General features: G+C 48.9%; 7 protein-coding genes across 7 annotated transcripts; 3 read left to right on the top strand and 4 right to left on the bottom strand.

Moving 5' to 3' along the window:
* Positions 1-441: 441 nt before the first annotated feature.
* BDV27DRAFT_137545 (uncharacterized protein) lies at positions 442-963 on the bottom strand. The gene has a single exon (XM_032069012.1). The coding sequence runs from the start codon at positions 788-790 to the stop codon at positions 500-502; it is 291 nt and encodes a 96-aa protein (XP_031921629.1). The 5' UTR covers positions 791-963; the 3' UTR covers positions 442-499.
* Positions 964-3,106: 2,143 nt separating this feature from the next.
* Positions 3,107-5,722, top strand: BDV27DRAFT_67658 (citrin). Its single transcript, XM_032077280.1, has 4 exons — positions 3,107-3,585; positions 3,687-4,880; positions 4,943-5,105; positions 5,163-5,722. The coding sequence occupies exons 1-4, from the start codon at positions 3,406-3,408 to the stop codon at positions 5,711-5,713; spliced, it is 2,088 nt and encodes a 695-aa protein (XP_031921628.1). The 5' UTR covers positions 3,107-3,405; the 3' UTR covers positions 5,714-5,722.
* Positions 5,723-6,088: 366 nt separating this feature from the next.
* BDV27DRAFT_137541 (DUF5321 domain-containing protein) lies at positions 6,089-7,198 on the bottom strand. The gene is made up of 3 exons (XM_032069011.1): positions 6,720-7,198; positions 6,283-6,663; positions 6,089-6,223 (listed from the first exon to the last, which is right to left on the bottom strand). Exons 1-2 carry the CDS (start codon positions 7,159-7,161, stop codon positions 6,467-6,469), a joined length of 639 nt encoding a protein of 212 aa, XP_031921627.1. The 5' UTR covers positions 7,162-7,198; the 3' UTR covers positions 6,089-6,223; positions 6,283-6,466.
* Positions 7,199-7,460: 262 nt separating this feature from the next.
* Positions 7,461-13,770, top strand: BDV27DRAFT_169330 (C50 family peptidase; the record flags this gene model as incomplete). The annotated part of the gene is made up of 2 exons (XM_032075003.1): positions 7,461-12,144; positions 12,194-13,770. The coding sequence occupies 2 exons, from the start codon at positions 7,461-7,463 to the stop codon at positions 13,768-13,770; spliced, it is 6,261 nt and encodes a 2,086-aa protein (XP_031921626.1).
* A 353-nt stretch (positions 13,771-14,123) lies between these two features.
* Positions 14,124-15,505, top strand: BDV27DRAFT_137536 (S-formylglutathione hydrolase). Its single transcript, XM_032069010.1, has 4 exons — positions 14,124-14,546; positions 14,610-14,830; positions 14,888-15,079; positions 15,135-15,505. Exons 1-4 carry the CDS (start codon positions 14,282-14,284, stop codon positions 15,318-15,320), a joined length of 864 nt encoding a protein of 287 aa, XP_031921625.1. The 5' UTR covers positions 14,124-14,281; the 3' UTR covers positions 15,321-15,505.
* Positions 15,506-15,913: 408 nt separating this feature from the next.
* BDV27DRAFT_137535 (uncharacterized protein) lies at positions 15,914-16,772 on the bottom strand. Its single transcript, XM_032069009.1, has 2 exons — positions 16,421-16,772; positions 15,914-16,352 (listed from the first exon to the last, which is right to left on the bottom strand). The coding sequence occupies exon 2, from the start codon at positions 16,321-16,323 to the stop codon at positions 16,090-16,092; it is 234 nt and encodes a 77-aa protein (XP_031921624.1). The 5' UTR covers positions 16,324-16,352; positions 16,421-16,772; the 3' UTR covers positions 15,914-16,089.
* Positions 16,773-17,373: 601 nt separating this feature from the next.
* Positions 17,374-19,692, bottom strand: BDV27DRAFT_150333 (alkaline phosphatase D family protein; the record flags this gene model as incomplete). Its single annotated transcript, XM_032071213.1, has 10 exons — positions 17,374-17,594; positions 17,645-17,885; positions 17,932-18,027; positions 18,075-18,292; positions 18,327-18,439; positions 18,494-18,635; positions 18,683-18,752; positions 18,804-18,982; positions 19,029-19,188; positions 19,240-19,692. 10 exons carry the CDS (start codon positions 19,690-19,692, stop codon positions 17,374-17,376), a joined length of 1,893 nt encoding a protein of 630 aa, XP_031921623.1.
* Positions 19,693-20,866: the final 1,174 nt, after the last annotated feature.

Below are 20,866 nucleotides of genomic sequence, written 5' to 3'. Positions count from 1 at the left end.
TTTGAGCTAGCAAAAGTGGAAGCCTGAACAGCTCTGTATCGCCGAGGGGATGCATGTTTTGCATCGTGAGATAGGATTATGTATAGGATCTTTACACAGAACTGCGTTATTTGCCTAGAAACGGATTTCAAAACAGGGATCGGTCTATTGGAACAGAAGCCACGCTCTCAAACCCTAAATGGGCAAGATGAAGAATCCCACAACGTATAAAGCTGACTAGTGTTGTTCCGTGCTGTGACCAAGTCTTTCAAATCTTGTCATACGCAGTTAGTGTCCATGTCACCATCCATTTGGATTCGAAAATCTACTTGGCAGTAGGATGACTTTCAGACCTGGATGAAAGCATGGACCGCAGTATCCAGAAAACTGCAGCCCGTTCCGCTGATTCAACAGGCGGCATCCCCTTTCCATGTCGAGGTTTCTGTACGCTGTCCTTGGGTCGGTCGTCCCACAACCGATAAATCTCTCGATTGATTGATCTCCACCGTTGATGAACCTATTATGTCGCGATCGTGAAACTGGTCCCTGACTGCTGTAGGGCGATAACACCTACTTTGTAGATTTCTAATTTCTCCACATCCTCGATGGACTCGTATAGATAACGGGATGAAGTGTTACATCTTGACGTATGAGAGCAAAGAAGGCCACAAAATTGATTGTGGTAGTGCACGGTCTTCCGGGCTTTGCAGGAAATGGGATAATGACGGAATGCTGAATGCAAGCGAAAAGGTCGAAGAGGCGTTAAAAACGGAGTTTCCGTGATATAATCAGCCCGAAAGCTACATGTCATTCAAGTAAAAGTCGTTCATGGAAGACATGTTCGTTTCAGTTGCTCCTCGGCGCGTAAGTAGGCCCTTGTAGGAGGTTCAAAGGGGAGAGGCGCGCCAAGTGAGATTTCTCAATTTATCCGGGTTGGTACAGCAACGCGAGTATATATTGATTTAAACGCAAGGCTTCTACTGGCAGTTGGAGTCGTATTCTCTGTGTAATTTGACTGTCGGAGTTCTTTGTTGTTTTGGATAAAGAATATACTCGTCCTACTATGTAGGTAACGTAGATTGCGATCACGTGTGTGACATAAGATATATATTTGGTTCAACTTGCTACGTATTGCTAATACTACCCGTCTACAGGATATTGTTGTCCACTTTCCAGACCTCATCTGTTAATTCTAATTAGTAGTCGGGTTATCATATCTTACCCCATACTGATATTTTATAAAATTGATCTAATTGCCCATGAATTACCCTCCACTACCCCAGTCCGATCTGAGTACCTCCGCAGAAAATGAGTAACATCAAGTCAGCAATATGCCAGATGCGCATAAACCCCAACATAACCTTACTAGCTTCAGACTACTAGAGCTAATCCACAGATCACATCACCCCAGTTTCGCTCGACGTGGTAACAATTTCCCTCAATTACCCGAATGACGCGTTTCGGGGCCCGGGTAGACATACTCTACTCGGCAGAACAGATGGAGTCTTAGCAGTACTTTTTACTTAATAATTTAATAAACCTACGGCGATGCACTTTATCTGCTTATGCAGATCCACTACCCTCCCGGGCAAGGTTAGACACCTTTCCCCGCATGAGATTTGCCAAATCCGTAGCTTTAATCATGGTGGTAGTTTCTTGGAGAAATTTTGTCATTCCGTAAGATGCCGAGAGGCGGTACTAGACCAATTTGTTGTTTTCGGTGAGATTTCCAATAGTATCTTCTTCGATGCCTGAAGATGTGATCATACGGTTTGGTTGTTAAGCGAGGAGGATTGGGTTAATCTATTGAACAAGCGGTGACGATTTTTAGAATTTGTATTTCCCCTGCACTTTTCCAGTTGCTGGCAACATGGAAAAGAGATCTACCGAGATGAGGTTCTGTTTATCCAGATCGACTAAAACGATGATGGACATCGGACGAGAACCGAATCGAACCCTTGGACGTGCAGGGTCACAGGACCAGGACACGGAGAACAGCCGGGGCCAAGGCTCTAAAACGTTCTGGCCTCAGGCACCAAGACTCCAGCCTTACTGTACCTTAGCGTGATTCCTGGTTCTCCAAATCTGGACCCGCCGGCTTCTCTTTCCCCCCCACCGAGAACGGAGGCATCTGTCGACCATTTGTGGGCTTCCACCCGCTCACATCGGCCCGAAATGGGGGCAGCGAGGACCAAGACGTGTCATGTGAAGAGAGCCATTAGTCAGGTTATAGTAGTCAATACTAACGAATCGTTCATCGGATTTCGACATTGATGCCAACAATGAGACGATCGGTGTATACATAAAAAGATGAAGGGAACTGTGAGGGAGATCGACTGTCCCTTCGGATCGCATTGGAGTTCATCTCTTATCTGCATTGCAATCCCTGTCCACAGAATTTTCTTGAACGCCTTCTGGAAGTCTCGGTGATGCTCCAGGGGTCAGCCGGTGCGGGTGTCGAATCATGGCTGGGCAGACGTTCCGGACTTTACCGTGTGTGTGGCTCAGAATCTCGTCCCCTTCCAAACGCTGCCTCGGAACCACCAATCAAGCTCACGTTACTGGAACCAAATTTTTCTTTGGGTTGGGAATGTGACAGTTCCACGTATGAACCGGGCTCGGGGCAATTGAAATATTGGATGTTGTGGTGTATATACCAAATGTTCCAAGGCCAGTGTACTCTGTAGACAAACGAAGCGACGAGGTATTTAGTACTTAACTATTAACAGACAATATGAGGAGAGATGCGGAGATAAATCAGAAACCATCGGCTTCCTGTCCCGAGTTGCGAAATCAATCACCGTACCGGGTAATTTAACGCATTCCAGGGGCGGTGTGTCGGGTTCCAGTGGCCAGCGTGACTTGTCCGAGTTTTTTATTTTGTTATTTTTATTCATGTTTATTATTATTATTATTAGTGTTATTATGGCTGTCTCGCAGGGTGGCCTGTCAGCTGCGAACTATGCAGTGATTGGCAGCCTGAGGTTATTACCCGGCGTATCTGATCTTCAAGAGGCAAATAAAAAAAAAAGGTTGAAGATAAAAAAAAAAAAGAGTAAAATAATAAAGGCAAACTTTTTTTCAATTTTTTTCCCTCATAGAAAAGCTGAAAAGAAAAAATAAAAATAAAAATTAAAGACAAAAACCAACACAGTCATTGTTCAATCCCCAGAACAACTGATCTTCTTTTGGCACTATCACTTACGCTTCCCCCCATTTTTTTTTTCTTAACTAATTTCCGTTCTCCACACACTTTCCCTTATCCCAACCCAACCCCTTCATAATCCCATTCTTTTCCTGTTTGGATCCCTTGGGTTGGCCTTCCTAGTTAGTGTTCATCTGTCCTGAAGCTAGGTTTCTTCAGTGACTTGCATCAATTGCTTGCTTCCTTTCGTTTGTTGCGTTCGTATATATATTTATATCACAATGACTGTCAAGGACGCGGTAAAAGAGTCCTTGGTTGGCTCCAGTACGGATCAGTCACAACCATCACACCAGGCCAAGACGAATTTCCTTCGTCACGCACGCAAGGATGAGGGCACCGAAGACTTGTACATGACGGAAGACGATTTCATCAATGCTATTGCCCCCAAGCATGAGGATTATGTGAGTCTTGTGCTGTATTCATGTTGCGACAACGATGATGTGTCATCGCCGCCGCGGAGCTCGCATGACCTCCAGCTAACGTGACAATTCGCCCTTTCTAGCACAAAATCAAGCGTGAACATTACGGAATCCTCTTCAAGGTTGCCGATCGCAAGCAGACTGGCAAGCTCAGCCTCAGCGATTGGGCAACCTTCGAGAACCTCCTCTCGAAGCCCGATGCCGAATATGAGATCGCCTTCCGTTTGTTCGATACCGATGGCACAGGCACCGTCAAGTGGGATACCTTCAAGAATCTGTACAACGTGAACAAGGACAAGGATAGCATTCCATTCGATTGGAACTCGGAATGGGCCTCCCTGTACACCGGACGCACAAAGAGTCGCCATGACATGACCTACCCTCAATTCGCGCAAATGCTCCGAGGCTTGCAAGGGGAGCGCATCCGCCAAGCTTTCCACATCTTCGACAAAGACGGCGATGGCTACATAGAGCCCGAAGACTTCCAGCGCATTATCCTGGAAACCTCGAAACACAAGCTGTCGGACTACGTGCTAGAACACCTTCCCAGTCTGTGCAACATCTCCACCGGCACCAAGATCTCCTATGCCACTGTCCGTGCCTTCCAGAACATCATGCGCGAGATGGACATGATTGATGTCATTGTGCGGGAGGCTACCCAGAAGAGTGATGACGGTAAGATCACCCGCGCCGACTTCTTGAACGAGGCGGCCCGCATCACTCGCTTCTCCCTGTTCACCCCCATGGAAGCGGACATCCTGTTCCACTTCGCCGGCTTGGATGCCCCCTCCGGCCGACTCGCTCAAAAGGATTTCGCCAAGGTCATCGATGCATCATGGCGGATGCCCCTTGCCATTGCAGGTCAAGCCGCCGTCTCAACCGCCCATAAGGCCGCGGACAAGACCAAGTCGCTCTTGTACAACGTGTTGGAGTCGGTCCACCACTTCGCGCTGGGCAGTTTGGCAGGAGCTTTTGGTGCCTTCATGGTATACCCCATTGACTTGGTCAAGACTCGTATGCAGAACCAGCGGTCTACGCGTGTCGGCGAAAGACTGTACAACAACTCACTCGATTGTGCGCGCAAGGTCATCCGTAACGAAGGTTTCACCGGTCTGTATTCCGGAGTCGTGCCTCAGCTGATTGGTGTTGCGCCCGAAAAGGCCATCAAGCTGACGGTCAACGACTTGGTCCGTGGCCATTTTACGAATAAGGAGAACGGCAAGATCTGGTATCCTTACGAGATCCTTGCCGGTGGTACGGCCGGAGGTTGTCAAGTGGTAAGTTGCACCGCTCCCCACCGTTACGCCATCTCTCTGGACTCCGCGCTGACCCTCTCTAGATTTTCACCAACCCTCTGGAAATTGTCAAGATTCGCCTGCAGGTTCAGGGAGAAATTGCGAAAAACGTCGAGGGTGCCCCTCGTCGTTCGGCCCTGTGGATCGTGAAGAACTTGGGTCTGGTCGGTCTGTACAAGGGAGCCAGTGCCTGTTTGCTCCGTGATGGTAAGAAGGACCTCTTGCCCGTTTGGGACCTATAATCTAATCGATGTGACTCGATAGTTCCATTCTCTGCGATTTATTTCCCAACCTACGCTCACCTGAAGAGCGACTTCTTTGGCGAATCTCCCACGCACAAGCTCGGTGTCGTGCAGTTGTTGACTGCTGGTGCGATCGCTGGTATGCCCGCCGCTTATCTGACCACCCCGTGCGATGTCATCAAGACCCGTCTCCAGGTCGAGGCTCGTAAGGGTGAAGTCGGATACACTGGTTTGCGTCATTGTGCCCAGACTATCTTGAAGGAGGAGGGCTTCAAGGCCTTCTTCAAGGGTGGTCCTGCCCGTATCATTCGTTCCTCTCCTCAGTTCGGTTTCACCCTCGCATCATATGAACTTCTGCAGAAGTGGCTGCCCATGCCCGGGCACGAGGAGGTCACGCCTAGTGGTCAAATTGAGCCCGGCGTCGGCCTCCAGGGTGCCAAGGCTCCTCTGCCATATCTCCGGTCCAGAAACGCTCTGAAGCTGATCCTGGATCTCGATGAGAACATTGGCCGTGTCAAGATTCCTCAGGCCGACAAATGGCCCAAGTTTATGCAGACACCCAGCACTAACTAAGCATGACTTTGTATTCACTAGCGACGTTTTGGATTCGTTTTTGCCTTCGTTTGTCTTCGATTGGAAATACCTTCTGCTCCCTTTTGTTTGTCTGAACTGTTTCCTTTTGGCTTAGTACCCGGGGTTCTGATTGGAAGACCGTTTCTTTTTCTCTTATGCCCGTACAGAACCACCTTGCATTTGCACATTGTATCAAAAAGGAATAGACCGGGGAAGGGATAGAGATTTGCACTATTCCCAGTTTGCATGAGATGTCCTAGACCGTGTGAATTTATCCTATATACGAATGTACAGGTACGAACTGTGTGATATGTACCTTGTTTTGGTTTGAACCGTGTGAAATATATATTATAGGATTGGACATCCAACAAAAGTAATATACACCAGAGCAAAAGTATTGTAGGTCAAAATGACATGGGTATCATAAAATCTCATAAGAGCTGGTATAGACCCTTATATATACATAGTAAGTGTAAATGTGGAACACATTTTCTCAACGCCAGGTGACCCCTTAAATATACCCTTCGTTAGCGCAGTTGTATAAGACCGCTAAAATCAATGTAGCCTACCGCGTATCAAAAGATGCAGAATTGAGTATCACAATGACCAATCACAGTAACGAGCCTTGGCCGCATCAACAGGATAGCTCACGAGGGTTACTTTTAGGTCAGAGCACCACTGCATTGGTCGAAACGCGAAGGTATGCAGCTGAGATCCGGACCCGAGAGCATGCTGATTCCATAGAAAATGTTCTTAAAAGAAATTGATCTTTCGTCTCGAGGGGCTATTTGCAGGTGGCTCCTCATTTCCGGTACCTTCAGCGGGCATAACTGGGTCCTTCTTCCGCGAGTTCTCCACCTGGCGTTCTTGCGACTGAACTTGTTGATCTGGCTCCTGATCCTTTGACTTCTGATGCCATAGCGAATCCTCCTCCTCGATCTCCCGCAAAACTACCCAGCAGAAGTCAGTAACTGATCCTCAATGCAAAAGAGCACGGAAAACCAACTCTCTTCCCACTCCCTCTCCTTTCCTTGATCGCCAGTCCCCAGTAATCGCTCCACATCTACCTTCTCACCATTCTTAACCCGCTCAATCACTTCTCGCAGAAGCGTGATCTTAGCATCGGTTGTCCGTGTGTATGCGCGGTAGTCGTTCTTCAGCGCGATCATCCGGATCGCTTGTGACCCGATCAAGATGAATATGATGATATAGAAACTAGCAGGGTTCCATTCTTTCGATTTCGCAGTGTCAGCCGTTGTCTCCTTGGTACCACGGTTTCGGATGAATTTAGGGATCATGGAGCTCCAGACTGAGGCTTGGGCTAATCGTGGTACTCTGGTGGATTCGAGACGAATTTGGTGCGGTGTTCGGATGGGATTATTCCCAATGAGCCGGGGAGTAGCTCGTGTGCTCGAGAGAAACCGGGTGGAAAGCCTTGTGAAAGACATGTTTGCTAGAATTTTGGGTGTGTTGCGAGGGTTTGCGACGTCCTTTTCACGATTCAAATCCATGAGATATTGAAAAGAGTCCTTGACATCGGAGTCTCGGAGCCTTGGCACCGCTATACCACTCTGGGTGTAGTGGCTCTGATGTTGCTACGACAACGGCCTTTGGCTTGGCTTACGGCAAGCGATAACCATCACAGATGTCACCAGAGACAAGCCACACAAGCTACCACGTTATTGAACATTCCGGATGGCCTGAACTACTAACCTTTAATCCTCACAGCAACGATACAACTGTACCAATGGCGGTCACAACTCTTCTCTCCGATTCCTCCGTGGAATCGGTGAAGCAGGCCGTTCGCTCCACGTCAACATGTTCGAATGCCACCGTCATCTCTCTCCAGACCCTTTTCCGCGGGCTATCGAAAACGTCACCGGAGTCTGATAAAGCCACGGTGAAGAGGGGAACAAGGACGACAAAAACTACAGCGACTTCCACTCGACCCAAGTCATCCAGAGGGACGAAAGTCTCCGCACAAGAAGCGGCCATCAACACAGTCGTGGAAATGGACGCTGCGCGTCTGTCATCTCAAGAGAAGCTCATCCTCGCCACGGATGTCTTCAACACCACCCTAAAGACCCTCTCGGATGCCTCGAAACTATGTCCTAAACGCGACGACGCTCGGTCTCGGACCGCGTGTAGCTCCCCATCGCCGAGTCGTGGCGCGAAATCCCCCAGAAAGCTGAAGACATCACAGGAGGATGGCCTGGATACTGGGTTAATTGCTGTGGCGGAATGCGCAAGCATGGCCTTATCTTCTTTAAGGAGCTTGAAGGGTGAACAACTTGATCAGCAGGAAGGATTCCCAAACATGCAGCTGGAGCAAGGTGCATGTGTCTTGGCGGGGAGGTATCTGTCATTGGGGCTGAATGACATGGCTTCTAAAGAATTGAGAGGCCTTAAGAGAAGATTACAACAATACTTGGATAACCAGGCTACAGTACGACAAAAGACTACGAGTAGGAGGAAGATTGAGGTTCAGGAGGAGGAAGCCACCAAAGAACGGATGTCGGATTTGCTTACGTTTACCAATTTCGACCATGCCGGCCCGGTGCTGAGCGTACTGGTTCCTTTTCAGTCTAATGCGCTACGACTGATAGCATCCGAAAAGAAACCTGCAACTGTCCAGAAAGTCGCGTCTTCACTGCAGTTGTCCGAGTTGAGCAGTCCGGCTAATGTCATCGTGGCGGCCACGGAATCGGGGGCACTCACGAAAGACAAAGCAGCACTTCAACTCCAACTGCTTTCCAATACTGTACTATCTCTGGCTGGAGCTCACCAGCCGTCCAATAGCAGCACAACTCGCGATCGTCTAAAGCCGTTTACCTCGTTGTCTCTTCAACTATTGTGCTTGGAAATCAGATGCATGAGCTGGAAACTGTCTCGTCACACCTGCGATGAAGGGAAAGAAATGTGGGATCCATTGACGCGTTACGTTGGCAACTACTCTCATCATAGCAAAACTGTCGAGAAAGCTGAGTTTGCGTCTATCTACAAAACAATCGTTCGACTCCAAACCGCCGTTGCTAATACGCAGAAGCGCACCACGGCCAGTTTGAGAGATAATGTCTTGGTCGCCAAAATTGCCACTATACTGGGCCAGCTTGCTCAAGAGGCCGGATGCTTTGACGAAGCTCTGAAGCTTTTTACCGAAGCTGTCAACCCACTCTCAAGTGGGCAATGCCTCTCGCTTGCCACCGTTCGTTGCAAAATTGCATCTTTGCACCTTCAAGCTAGGAAATCTTCCAAACCATCACTCGACAAGGTTACGAATGTCGTATCTGATGCGACCTCCTCACTGAGCATGCCCTTGAAAGGGAGTCTCAGTGACCTCGACGAGTTGTTGGTTGAAGCAGCAAAACTCAAAAAGCTTACCATGAGTGCCTATGGAGACTTGGTTACGAAGGCAGGCGAGAAGAATGGAGTCGACATTTCCCAAATTTATGAATTTCTTCCTGCTTTCCTGCGGTTTTTGCGTCGATATATTGGCCGGCCATCCTCGTCCGATGACGAGTCAAAAGAGGATGGCTTGTTTACTACGCGGGTTCGCGCATGCAGAACTATTGTCCTCTCGGCGGTTGATTCAGCGCTAGCTGTCGGTAAATTCTCAATCATGTCACAAAGGCCTGCCTGGGAAGATGTGCTTTCCGCCTTGACAGATTGTCAGCGTCTTTTGACGGCTATTGACATCGCAGATGAACAAGCCGACTCATCAGTACTCGAGCAGATTGGTGCAGCATTCGTTCGGTTGTCAAATCTGTTTTGGTCACGTTATCTGAAGGAGAAAGAGTGTGGCAAGGGATATCGTGAACTAGTACCTCTGGTGAAGCACTCTGCGAATCTTTTGTCCAGCTGCTCACCAGAACAACGAAACACGGGGTTTGCGGCTTTGAAGTTCGAACGGCTTGCATATCTCTACATGGAAGGCAACAGGGGCGCAGAAGCCGAACAAGCTTTCTCCCAGGCCATCCAAGAGCATATCGACACAGGGGTGTTGAACGGCTTGATATCTAGTCCCAACTTTCCTCACCGAACCTCCCAAGATCCCAAAAGCAGCGGGTTCATGCTTGGCCGAGTCCTTACTGCTTACCTGAAGTTGCAGCTTAGGCTGCGTGGTAAGTCAAAGTCTAACGGTTTCTTTGACGACGAGTCGCAATCGCTGTTGGTAAGAGGCCATATCATGGAATGGCAAATGGGCATCTTGACAGAGCTACATTCACATGCTTCCAGCGACGAAGCCTTTCGGTCACACTTTACCTGCCTTGTGTCCAAGCTGCTTGGGCTCTACGATCCGGAACTCTATCCCATTCGTCGCTTACGAGTACTCTTGGGCGGGCTGCGTTCGTCCCTGGAGCGCCCGAACTGTTTGGAGTCGACAGTATTACAAGATCTACTTGAGGAAGGTTTGGAGGTTATCGAACTTGGGGACTACGCTGAGGATGGTCCTTTGGCGACTTTAGCGACTCATTTGCACAATTCTGTGCGCCTTGGTGTTGGCCTTTTGCAGGGGGACCTACAACCTGAGACTCTCAACCTCATGATATCCTCCTGGACCTCTTTGATGCGCAACTGCAGCGATGGAGTAACCCTAATCCAATACGTCGGCGATGTTGAACACTACCTCCTTCAACTGAAGGCCGTAGTTGACTACACAGAGATCCATGGGCTTTGGAAGCTCCAGCTTTCAACGCTTGAACTGGTCTTACGTGTCACGGAGCTTCAAGAAGGCGGTGACTTTTCCGAAGCCATCATCGTAATCGCGCGTCTAGCGCAGCAGTATTGTCGACTTGGATACTGCAAGAAGGCTGGTGATCTTCTGGCTCGCGTAGAGCAGTACCTCAGCCCTAACGTATCTTGCCTGGCTACCTTATCACACAAATTGGCACAGGTAGCGTACCTCCTTGAAACGGGCGAGACTGAAAAGGCGGCGGCCAACCTATCAGCAGCCAGATGTCTCTATGAGAAAAATCAGAAGAAGCAGGATCTGAGCAGCTGCTCTGTTTTGGCCAAGATTGCCTGGGAAAGGTTGGTCGCGGATGCAGCTTTTATGAGTTCGCAGCTCTCCTTTGCCCAGGGAGTCATCAAGGACGCGCTCTTTTTCGCTAAGCTATCTGTCCGGTTGAACTGCAGGATCTGGGCCAAGGTTGAGAAAATCTCCCAGAGGAAACAGGAAAAGAGTTTGCCTGTGCCTGTTATTTCCGTAGGGGATAGCTCCGAGCTTGACAATGTTGTTGAAACTATGGCCAAGCTTGATGTATCGCAGGCGAACTCTACAACGGCTTCTGTCTATACACAAGGAGCCCCTTTTTGGCCGCACATCGGCTCGCATCACACCTCTCTTTTGAACCTTGCCAGTCTATCTGCACACCACGGCCTGTTCCAGGATGCCATCTACTACGGTGAGCAGGCGCTGAAGATCAACAAGACACTGAACGCGCCTGTTCGTTTGATCAATTCTCAAGCGCAGCTTGGGTCACATTGGATTCTCGGAGGGCATATCTCTGAAGGCCAAGAGCTCCTCACCGCTGCGGAGAAATTGTCTAAGCAGCTGGAGAGCAGCGTTGAGCTCGCATCGCTGCAGATGGGCCTTGCCTCTCTTTATAGAGCACAGGGCCACTACCGTGATGAGCTCCAGGCCCTTCTGGAGGCGGACCGGATCATGGCTGATTTTGGAAGCCTGGATGTGTCCAATGCGACTTCTGTTTCCTCGGGTGTCCCGGACCTTGAAGACAAAATGGAGAGTCTCCGAATCCGACCGAGCAGCAGAAGGACGAAGCAGCCCGCCGCGACCACTCGCCGAACCCGTGCCACTACCTCAAGTAGAAAACCCACCAAGGCAGATGCCACCCCTTCAAAAGACACCGACGCCGTGACTGAATCAAAATCCCTGCTGCAGATCAGAAGCGACATCCTGCGACAACAGGCCGCTTGCTGCCGCTCCTTACGGGATTTCGAGAAAGCCTCATGTCTGCTTAACAACGCCCGGAAATATGCAGTCTCTAGGGACAGTCAGATCTCGGTTCATCTTGGGGAAAGTGAGCATTTCCTCGCAGAGGCTATTCGCCACTTTGCTTCCCATGCTGTGTACTGTGTTCTTCCCGAATCAACCATTTCGCTGCCTTCCCTGCAATCGCCAAGTACGACTACGAGCACATCTAAGGCTGCCACCAAAACTACGGCTCGGAAGCCTCGAGCACCCGCTAGAGGGACACGGTCTCGAGCGCAGACAGCAAGTGAAGACTTCGCTGTGATGCTTTCCAAGGCTGGCGATTGTCTCAACAATGTGTTTGCTACTGCTACTACCGTGGGCTCCACCTTGGATAGCCACTCCGCTTCACGCTTGATGAGTCGTATCTCTATGCTGTCTCATGTTACGACCACCGAGAGCACATCCGCCTGGTCGCAACCTCCTGCTAACGTTAATGGTAAGTCTACCAGCTTTTTCTTCACGCGATATGCCGCTAACCTCTGTAGAACTTGGCCGTATCGGTGCTTTTACGCGCGAGCATACTGCCATTGATCTTGACAAGCAGCTGGCGGAATATAACGACCCGCTTCTTTGGCCTACGCCCTCCCCGATGACGGCGGACCCCGAGGATCTGTGTAACTCGAAATTTGTGGAGGAATACATTGATATCCTGCCCGACAACTGGAACGTTCTTTCTTTGTCGTTGAGCGCCGACCGTAGCGAGTTTATTGTCTCACGACTGCATCAAGGTCGTTCACCATTCCTTTTGCGGCTTCCGCTGAAAAGAGGTAACTCTGAGGAGGAGGAGGACGAGCAGTTCACTTTCGATGACGGACGGGAGGAGATGCAGGAACTGATCAAGCTGGCCAACGAAAGTTCTCACGCGGCCAAAGCTCAAACTGATCGGCAGATGAAGAAGGACTGGTGGAAGAACCGTGAAACTCTTGACCGCCGGATGGAGACTCTGCTTCAGAACATTGAGAATGTGTGGTTCGGGGGATTCCGAGGAATCTTCTCCCCCGTGCCTCATGATACTACTTCTCTCGCTCGATTTGCGTCTTCATTCCAATCCATCTTGGATAAACACCTTCCCTCTCGACAGAAGGGTGGTCGGGCAGAGGGTCCGCGCCTGACGCTGCACCCGAACGTGCTGGAACTGTTTATCGGTGTGGCGGACCTGGATGACCAAGAAGATCCGGAAGAGACGTTGATGGATCTTTTATACTTTGTGGTGGATATTCTACAGTTCCAGGGCGAGCGCAATGCCTACGATGAGATTGATTTTGACATGATGGTGGTTGAAACCCTCGACACGGTTCGTGCCTACCATGACGCCGCCAGCAGCCGCCGGGGCAAACTCAGCCCGAACCATACCGTCTTGGTTCTTGATAAATCTCTACACCTCTTCCCGTGGGAATCTCTCCCATGTCTCCAGGGGTTCCCTGTGTGCCGTGTGCCGTCGCTGGAATGTCTACGTGACCGAGTTCTGCAGTTCCAGAACAAGCGTAACTCTGACATCACCCGGGGCGTGGGCATTGATCGCAATAGTGGCACGTACATTCTGAATCCTACTGGCGATCTGCGCACAACACAGAGCACGTTTGAGAAGGATCTCTCTGCGTTGCAGGGCTGGACTGGTATTATGCAGCGCGAGCCGAGCGAAGAAGAGTTCAAGCGCGGGCTGGAGACGACAAATCTCTTCCTGTACTTTGGACACGGCAGTGGAGCACAATACATCCGGGGTCGGACCGTCAAGCGACTGGAGCAATGTGCCGTTGCTTTCCTGATGGGGTGCAGCAGTGGTACCTTGACGGAGGCGGGTGAGTACGAGCCTTACGGGACGCCCATGAACTATCTTCACGCTGGCAGCCCGGCGCTTGTTGCGACCCTTTGGGATGTTACGGATAAGGATATCGATCGATTTGCGCAGTCTACGTTTGAGAAATGGGGACTGTTTGATGCCGGATCGGACGGGGCGACGTTGGACGAAGCCGTGTCGCAGTCGCGACCGGCATGTGTGTTGAAGTATTTGAACGGAGCGGCGCCGGTGATTTATGGCGTTCCGTCGGTCTTTTTGGAATAAGCATCTGGGTAGAGTGAGCGTTTTGTTTCTGTGGTGATGATTATTTTCTATGGTACAGGAAGCATTGAGCATTGTTATTAGGGCATTTTCATGGCGTGAGGGTACCTTTTTCTTAATACCATAAATTATGTTTCTATTTGGTCCACCATGCTCTCATATGTATCCTAAAAGAGCAAAAATATCCCCGAGGTGGGGACCTTTGGCGTGCAAGAATAAAAGTTCTTGTCAGTGATGAGGGGAAATTTCCATCAGTTTTATAGTAAGCGGGAAGAGAACTTGGTAGATGTGGGGGGTGTTGCTGGACTTTACTGTTGTGTATCAATCAATTGATTCTGCCCCTCATCAATTCTTCCCCTCATCCACTCCTCCTCATTGATCCACACCCACACCAACGTCAATTTAACTCCCCATCCCTCTCAGCCCCATAGAATTCTGTTTCTTCTTCTGCTTCTTCTTTTCATTTACTTCCTCACGAGTTTCGCATCCTCTATATCACCAACAAAATCACATCATGTCCGTCACAACGCAAGCAACCATCGCCTCCTTCGGCGGAAAGCTCCTCAAGCTCAGCCATGCCGCCACCTCCACCCGCTGTGAAATGTCCTTCAACCTCTACCTGCCACCCCAGGCCATCCAGAACCCCTCACAGAAAGTCCCCGTTCTCATCTACCTGTCCGGTCTGACCTGCACCGCCAACAATTGCTCCGAGAAGGGCTTCTTCCAGCACGGCGCCAGCAAGAAGGGTATTGCCGTGCTGTACCCTGACACCAGCCCGAGTATGTCGCGATAAACAACCGAGCTATGTCGAAGAGAGTAGAAAACGGCTAACAAGGATGCAGGAGGATTGAACATCCAGGGTGAGGATGACTCCTGGGACTTCGGTACCGGTGCCGGATTCTACGTCGATGCCACCAAGGAGCCCTACAAGGGTGGTTACAACATGTACACCTACGTGACGGAGGAGCTGCCCAAGACCGTCTTTGCCGCGTTCCCTCAGCTGGATGAGAGCCGTGTCAGTATTACCGGTCACAGCATGGGCGGTCATGGTGCCCTGACTCTCGTATGTTCCCTGCTTTCCTTACTCTCGAGGTTGTGCATAGGTATTGATAACGGATAGTTCCTCCGCAACCCCGGCAAGTACAAGTCTGTCTCCGCCTTCGCACCCATTTCGAACCCCGTCAACTGCCCGTGGGGCCAGAAGGCCTTCGGCGGCTACTTCGGTGAGGACCAGCAGGAGAAGTGGAAGGAGCACGACGCATCGGAGCTCGTGAAGAAGTGGAAGGGGCCGTTGGATGTGCTCATTGACGTGGTATGTCTTGTTTATTTGGTCTGTTGTGTGGCTTATACTGAATGAAACGAAACAGGGTACCGGCGACAACTTCTACAAGCAGGGCCAACTTCTACCCGAGAACCTCGAGAAGGCGGCCAAGGAGGCCGGCGTCGAGGGTCTGAAGGTCCGCTATCAGCCCGACTACGACCACAGCTACTACACAATGGCGACGTTCGCGGATGACCATGTCGAGCACGCGGCCAAGTACTTGTTTGCATAGTGGGTTGATTTCCCCCTTTAAAATTCTTGTTGTTGAATGGATTGTGATTTGGTGCTTTTTTTCTTTGTATCTGTGAATGTGCATGTAAAGAATGACTGCGATGACTGGATGGAGCGTCTTCTGATGTTGGCAGCGATCGTCCGGCGAAATCTATGATCTAGATGAAATTACGACTGCTCAGATGATACCGATCCCATTCGCGTAGATAAATGATTGATAGATGTGAAGGATGTATGTACATATCAAATTAAAAAATATTAGAGCTCCACCTTGGCGACTGGAGTACTCCACAAACGTTATTATCGTATGTAAACATTCCCCAGATCTTATCCAAAGCATCAAACCTCGACAATCAACAGCAGTTGATAAACTGATAAAGGAGATATCTCGGCCCAGTGTCGGACCCGACTCGGCACAAGTCGGAGCCGACAAACCGTCAACATCGAACAAAAAGTATGGGGAAATGACAAAAATCCCCTGGAATAGAAACCAATGTCGAACGTTTTCTACAAAATTTTCAATAAAAAAGCTCAATGAAGATAATAAACCGAGCAACAACCACACCAACAGTCCATTATAAATTCAGAGATAAATTCAGAGCAAAAACAAAAGAATAATGACATTCATAAATCTATCCTCTATAAGAACTTAGACAGTAAGACTATACAGTCTATACACCAGCTCTCCGCTACTCAAAACCCAACCTCCTCCTCCACCACCCCCCCAAAAGTTCAAACTAATATCCCCATTCCAAGATGGAAAGTATATTCTAAAGACCCTGCTTCTTCATCTCAATCTGCTCCCGAATACCCAGATTGCCCCCAGCCTTGCCATGTTCAACCCGATCCAAAACCTGTAGGACCTTCAGATGCTCCTTCTTCAGGTCCTCGAAGCTCTCATCCAGTTGCTTGTGCCAGGGATATAGGACGAAGACCTGGAAGGCGAGCGCGGAGGATGCGACGAGGAAGTTGGTGAGGGAGATGCCGCGGGTTATGAGGACCATTTTTGCTTTCTTCTTATATGATTTGGTGACTGGGGGTGGTGTTAATTAGGTAAGTCGAGTTGAGGCGTTGGTGTTAGGGATAAGGGATGTGACGGACCTGTTGGTATTGGGGATTCTCTTTTTAATTAGAGAGGATATTATATTATGAACCGTGATAGGAAGGAAAAGAAGTAGAATGAATGATTCGATTATAGTATCTGTATCTGTATCTTTCAATAGACAAAAAGGAATGAATATACGTTGAGTGGAGAGAGTCGAGCAGAGTTGAGTTGAGTAGAGTGAAAGGTAAGAACAATCAAAAAGAGAAAGACCAGACTGACTTTAAATCCAAAAGAGAAAAGAAATTAATAGAATGAAAAGCAGCCTAAAAAGTAACCAGGCGCTGATTGATAACCGGACGAATCGGCAGTGGGTCTTGCAGTGTCAATCTATGCCCAATGGGACTGTTTTGGAAAAGATGAGAAACGGGGGCAATGGCGACATTGGGTTAGATATGTGGGGACCATGTGTCTTTCGGGTGTGGCGGTTGGCAATCCATGTGAATTTGTGGGTATTCTGCTTTTGTTTTTGGTATTATAGGTTAGTTATATATCCATGGTTAATAAGAGAGTTGGTATGGCTGTTGATGTGTAGGTATTGGGGGGTTGTTTATGAGAGTAGTTATTGGAGGATTGTGTTGGGTTAGGTCCGCTTTTTTTTTCTGAGAGCAACTGTTTGATCTATGTACTTTAATCTATATTGTTCAGATGTATATATACATGAGCTGTTTCGGGTTTGGGATACGATGAAAGAGGCCCTTTTATGATCTTGTCTGGCTGGTCAGCGTATGATGCGCCTTAGGGCTGAGGGGTATCTCGTGGTCCTTCTTACACTTTCTGAGCACGTGCAGGGTGCCAGATCATTTGAATTAATAAAAACGATCCATTCTACTTAAGTAATGATGTTGCATATAGAATCCAGGAATAGCCAAGGTAAATCATATATATTTCGATGAATAGTCGCCTCGACTGGTGTACTTTTAAACAGTCTACAATCTATACATGCAGCCAATTACTGATATTTAACAAACATCTGGTCAAACCCAATAACCTGCCACTCGCCCGTCTCCGTGTTAAGTGTAAGGTTGCTGTGCTTCACCTCGCCCTGATGGGTAAAACCCGCTTCCACCTGTCCACCAGCAATAGGTCGAGCCAGATGGTTATCATCATGTTTGACCGTAAAGTTGGCCAGAGGGATTTCCCAACTATTCCGGGTAGCCACAGTAGGACATCCTATAAGGTCAGTTAGTACGCACAATCACAAAGGGTATAATCTAGCATACCAAAGTATCTCGCCTCCATCTCGTTCTGTCTCATCCGCAGCTCAAAGTACCCGCGGTAGTAGCCTTCATTCCATTGTAGATCCTCATTGCGCGCGTAAGAAGCAGCAGTCTGTTCGGCGCTGTTGATAGTACCCCCAAACCCGGAGCTGCTCACCGCTGTGCCAGCAAATTCGACTCCGATGGCACCAACGCCAGTGTTACCGTCATAAGGCTTCTCGCCGACCCAGGCAATATCGCTTACCTGCTCTAGTTAGTGGCTGCACATATACCGTTATCGAAAGACTCACCCAGTTGACATGTGTATCACCCGCGATCATAATGTTATTGCCGATGTTGTTATCGTACAGGTGCTTCAGCGTACGGTTTTGGTTCGCGCGGTAGCCCTACTCTATTAGCAACCTGAATACCTAAGCAGACAGGGAATACTCACCTCCCAAGAGTCCATGTTATACGTAACCTCTCCATTAGTCTCCCGTCCCAGACGAGCAAAGCGAAGCTGACTCCCGATAATACGCCACTTCGCTCCGCGCTCGTTAGACGCCGTCAACTGCTTCTCGAACCACGACTCCTGACGACCTCCCATCAAGGTCCGACCGGCGTCGTTGTGGATCTCTTCGATATAGTCCGTATTCCAATCTGACAGGTTAGCTTAATCCTTCTTCGCTTAGAGGAACAGACGTACAAAGGTCAGTAATGCTGCGATCGTAATTACGAGTATCCAACATGATCAGATCAAAAAGGTTTCCCATTTTGAAAGAGCGCCAAATGCGGAGGCCATCGTCCATGTCGACTTGACTGGAGCAATATTAGAATGATTGTCACAGGACTGAAGTTATCAGGGCGACAAACCGAAGAGGCATCCATTCGAAATACGCCCGGACGGCGTTCATCTTGCGCTGGTCGACGCTGATTTGAGGGCTGTCATTGCGGAAGGATTCTTCTGTGTTGTTGAGATGGCTAAAGCCGTCTCTGTATCCGTTGTCGGCGATTTCTATATCATCAGCGAGGTGTGCTAGTAGGCTAAATATATGGTCATACCGTGGTCATCCCAGACAGGAATCCAAGCGAAGTTCTGATGGGACGCGGCAAGGTCGAGATCAGTGCGATACTACGAATCTTTAGTAGGGTTCATAATGGGTTGAGGGAGAGAGGATCATACATGCCCAAGCCGAGTCCGATAATCGTAGAGAGAGAAGATCTCTCGCTCCGGACGGACAGCTCGCTCATCCCGTCCGACTACACCCTTCTTAGTTTCATAAATATAATCTCCAAGATGGAGTACATAGTCGACGCTGTCCTTCCGGACGGCATTTCCATATGCGTTGAAATATCCATTCGCTAGTTATGTTAGCCTCGAGAATACATTAGAGAAGTGCGCACATACGGTAGTTACTGCAAGAATAAACAGCCAGGTTAATTTCCTCGGTAGCATCATCGGCGCCCGGGGCAGTCTTGGTCCTTCCAAGCGGACTGGTGACATTCGAGTTGCAAACTTGGAATTGGTACCAGTACGTCGTGAACGGCTTGAGTCCACTAGCTTCTACCTATCGGACAGTCAATACGATAATTCAGAAACAGGATATATGTCGCCATACCTTTAGAGTATAGTCAATGTCACTGGTAGTATAAGCCCTCCCTTTATCGACCACTCTTCGGCCCTCTTTATCCTCATACACCCGATAGTCGACACAGATAGGGTGCGCCGAGGCCTTGATATACGGTTCGGTATCATGGTTGTACAACCCCACGGTCCCCGACACAGTCACATTGCTTCTGTCAGCCTCCAGGGAGGGAGCGACACGAGTCCAGAGGATCACACTGTCCGCGTAGGGGTCACCTGATGCTACACCATGGGTGAAGTTTAACTGAGAGGGATTGAAGGGGGCTTCATCACGTTTTGCGAGACTGCGACGATGGACGGAGTCGATGTTTATTCCCATGCCTGTGTGGCGGGTCGAAGGGCTGCGATAGTTCAAGTTCGCATTGTAACTTGCCCACGTCCCCGTGGACAGGGCAAGTAAGGAGAGGAGAGTAGATGTATACACCATACTGAGTGATGATACTGAGATAATTCTTATTCTCTATTGACACTGTACTGGATATCCCTATTTATAACCCTGACAAACTTATCAATTTCATACTGCTGTAGCCAACCTCCCCCGGAGGAAAGCGCGACTTCTCAACACCTGCCATCCATGCCCCAGACCTCTAGCATTATCCCGAAAACCAATGGAAAGAAACCCATTGTACACATGTTCTACCAGGCAGTGGACATTCCCATCGCGTGCAGTTTACGGAGTCAGCAATTGGACGAAAATAAAATAAAAGTGACAAAGGAGAACACAGCAAATCCACGAGGGCTCATCGCAAGTATAACAAGGAGCCAAGACTCGGCTACATGAATATAGGGGATTCTGTATGGTCTGAAACTACCATTTCTCCTACTAATACCGGTTGATAGTCGAGATAGACAGGGGACTCAATTTCTAGTATAACCGCGTGCAATGGACATCTGGTCCCATTGGAAGGCCAAGAATGGCTTTGGAGCTTGATCTTTGTTGCTGCGCGACTGCCAAGCATTGGCATTCCGCTTGCTTCCCGCTTTGTTATCGGTGGGTTTAGGGGATGATTGGTTTTGGCTATGGGGTTATTGGCTGGGTTCCTGGTGGGAATGTATATCGTTATTTAGGGATTGGGTCGGGGTTGGGTTTGGGAATTTGTGGTTTTTGCACCTGGCAGTGGTTCGGGATTGCCAAATTGGGAAGGTGTGGAAGTAATTGTGTACTTTTTAAGACTGTATCTATGTCTGACATTGCGTTATATAAATGAATATAAAACATATCGAGTTGATTGAGCACTGCCATTTAAGTTAACTGACTGAAGCATATTCGTATATCTATATAGAATTTGGATACCAGGGAAATACGACAAATGGTTAGAAAGAGTAAGTTAATGTCCTAGCCTATGGTGTGGAAAGAAAATGCTATAAATATTTAGAGAATACAATGTTCGCGTGACAGACGCGTTCGAGACCTCTGCCATTAGACTCGCAATGAAAATTGGCACCTTCATACAATAATATAAAAACTTGCTGATCTACGGAGAAAGGCTAGGGTTCTACTGGCAACAGTCCTGCCAAGCTGAATGGAGAGGTCGAGTAGGTTTGTTGTGCTTAAGCAAAATAAGAACAAGATCGGGGAAACAGAAACCCAAATAATATAA

The sequence above is a fragment of the Aspergillus caelatus genome (genome assembly GCF_009193585.1).
Source record: "Aspergillus caelatus strain CBS 763.97 unplaced genomic scaffold BDV27scaffold_324, whole genome shotgun sequence".
Lineage (NCBI taxonomy): Eukaryota > Fungi > Ascomycota > Eurotiomycetes > Eurotiales > Aspergillaceae > Aspergillus > Aspergillus caelatus.
Note: the sequence above shows the minus strand (reverse complement) of the source record. Positions and strands in the feature narration are given on the sequence as shown.